Genomic DNA, 2,932 nt, shown 5'->3' with positions numbered 1-2,932 from the left:
AAACCATTTCTTTAGATCTGATTAATACTTTGTGGAAGCACTTTGTGGCTTTTAGTTTGAATTTCTCAATGATAGATAGCGTTCCTTAAAAAATATATCAAAGGGTTTTTCGTAAATATTCATGTGCGATCATTCGCCGGCTTAAATGATAAAGATATATTCTGTAATAAATTGCAGCGATATAAGTGGAAATTTTTGGTTTAGCTTGGTCTATTTTTCTAAATCAGTTATTACACACTCAAGCTAGTTCTAAAGACTCAATAATTAAATCTGTTGAATATGTTGGTCATTTTTTTTTAAAAAAAGTTTATTTGATTCGTGCAGCGTTAACTCCGTCATTTGCAACTTTCTAACCATTATATACCCATTAATTATTTTATTTATTTATTTATTTATTGAAGATTAGAAAATGTTTGAAAACTCCAGCCCTTTGCTTACTTTGCGTTTTATTTGTCCCGTTATATTAGCCCCCGTTTATCACATTATCACATTTCAAAATATATAGTTCAGTTAAACTTGTGGGAAACCCATAAATTCATCAGATCGGTTCATGCAAAAGGAGAGGTCCCAATTGCGCAACTATGGAGGCCCCAACTGCGCAGCCACTTGAACTCCCACAAGGCTGGCTGGGAATCAGCACTGGCAGTCAGAGAGCAAGATTGTCTCTGGAAGAGTGAACGTGTGAATATGTGCATTAAACAATGATCTACTACAACCGAGTCATGTAGTGAATATTCCACCTCTGACACACCCACAACCACTACATAATGGTGACCTTTCGGACTAAACACCAAATTCAACAGAACTAAACTTGTGCTGCATATTCATCCCAAAAACTCAAAAAAATGGATTAAATTGTGTGATGAAGCTGAGCACAGCATCTTCAAAGTGTTCCAACCGAGGAGAAATGCCATAGCAACAGTGGGGAACTTTTGCTTTCAAGGACGCAGATAAGTGCAGTTTCTGTAAATCATTTCTCTGTGCTTTGCATTCGATTCGCGTGGAAAAGTAGGTCACTTAGGTGTCCCTTTATCTCCCTCAAATTCAGTTTAAGCTCTCTCGGTGTTTTTCTTATGCTAAAGTTGAAGAAAATGTTTCATAAGCATGTAATTACTGTTCGTTTTCATGAAGTTTTATCTTTAAAAATATAGTAAGTTTGATAATTTTTAACATTGCATTTTTCAGTTGTATATATGTCGCGGTTGTGAATATAATGCCTATTTCCCATTAACAGTATAAATTACGCATTTATGTTACAGTACTATATTTATATGCATTTATATGATTCATTCAATGTCTGAACCTAAAGAATCTGAACCTTGCACCATGTCTGAAATAAGCGCAGTACAAATACCCCAATACCATAGATCAGATCCTAGTTTATGGTTTGTAATGTGCGAAAGTACTTTTGAACTTGCTACTCCAAAGCCCATAACTGATTCGAAAACAAAATACAATTACGTAGTTGCACATATTCCTCCTGATACAGCTTCTTTAATAAGAGATGTATTAATGAAACCAGATAAAACCGATCCTTATTCCCATATTAAGAAAGAACTTATAAATCGGTCCGGGGAAACATCCCAACAGGAAATTCGAAAGTTACTTTCAGGGGAAGAATTAGGCTCTCGCAGACCATCTGAATTGTTACGGAATATGAAACGTCGGGCCGAAACTTTAAATGTAGCTGAAAATTTGATGCTAGAATTATTTTTGCAGCGTTTGCCATCTTCAGTCCAAACAATTTTAGCTGCAGTTTCCGAACTTACTTTAGACAAAGCTGCAGAAATTGCCGATAGGATCATAGAAGTTTCACCATCTTCCACGGAGACTTTTGCAGTGTCTAATAAAAGTGAACCAACACTTGAGACTAGATTTCTTCGCGAAATTGAAAAGTTAAATAAAAGAATTGATCGTCTTTCCTATTCTCGCGGTCGTTCGCCCAATCGCAGAAGCAATGGGTCTCGCGAAAGGAGTGTCTCTCGTAAGCGTGATTTTTCAATTTGTTGGTATCATAGACGCTTTGGAGAAAAATGTAGAGAAGAAAAATGCGTGAAACCTTGCAAGTGGCAGGGAAACGAAAGGAGCAAGGAATAGCGGCGACTTATTCTTTGCCTAACCCATTTGTGCCTGATTTTTTTTTTCATCGCAGTATTTTGTCGAACTATAACAAAAGGTCTAAAATGTATGTAAAAAATACGGAAAAAAATATACCTTCAAAATTTTTCATTTATTTGTGAAAAATCAAAACGTCCCAATTTTGGGACGCTAGGCACGAAAGGGTACATGTTTTTCAAACTTCTCTACTCACATACAAGCAAGAATACAGTTATATTTTATGCAACAAAATCAATATATAATGAAAAGATATTGAGATATATTCATTTATAGTTGGAAATCAATTATTATACAATGAAAATTATTAATTAGAATCAAGAAGTCATATTGTATGGAAAACTTTAAAGCACTTTTCATGCAATCCAATCATGCATTTTCCACATTTTCTTGTGGCTTTTTTGCCACAGTTCCCACACCTTAACTGGGTTTTATTAGTTTCTATGTAATGGTTAATACCATCATAGCGAACACAGTCAAGTACTTTGCTCTTAGAATTTCGTTTTTTTGTGATGGGCCTTCCGGGTGCTGATGAACGACTTAAGGAGTGAAAAAAACCTAAGCATATATCTCTCTTAAAACTGAGAAAATCTAAGGGTTTTGTTTCGTAAGATGGGCACAACCTATATATTTGCCAGGCGTTTTGGATGGAACTTTCTAAGCCAAATACGAAGAGTGGCCACCACCATTTTTTGGATCGTATGGAGCAACGATATGCATTTAAATTTTGGTCCATACGATCCGTACCACCCATAAACTTATTATACTGAGCAATTATGTGAGGTTGATCAATTTCAATAATTTTTTTCTCTGAACT

The 2,932-nt window shown here is 35.4% G+C and overlaps 1 protein-coding gene across 1 annotated transcript; it reads left to right on the top strand.

Moving 5' to 3' along the window:
* Window positions 1-1,326: 1,326 nt before the first annotated feature.
* LOC129218595 (uncharacterized) lies at window positions 1,327-2,097 on the top strand. The gene has a single exon (XM_054852913.1). The coding sequence runs from the start codon at window positions 1,327-1,329 to the stop codon at window positions 2,095-2,097; it is 771 nt and encodes a 256-aa protein (XP_054708888.1).
* Window positions 2,098-2,932: the final 835 nt, after the last annotated feature.

Source organism: Uloborus diversus, chromosome 3, assembly GCF_026930045.1.
Source record: "Uloborus diversus isolate 005 chromosome 3, Udiv.v.3.1, whole genome shotgun sequence".
Classification (NCBI taxonomy): Eukaryota; Metazoa; Arthropoda; class Arachnida; order Araneae; family Uloboridae; genus Uloborus; species Uloborus diversus.
Note: the sequence above shows the minus strand (reverse complement) of the source record. Positions and strands in the feature narration are given on the sequence as shown.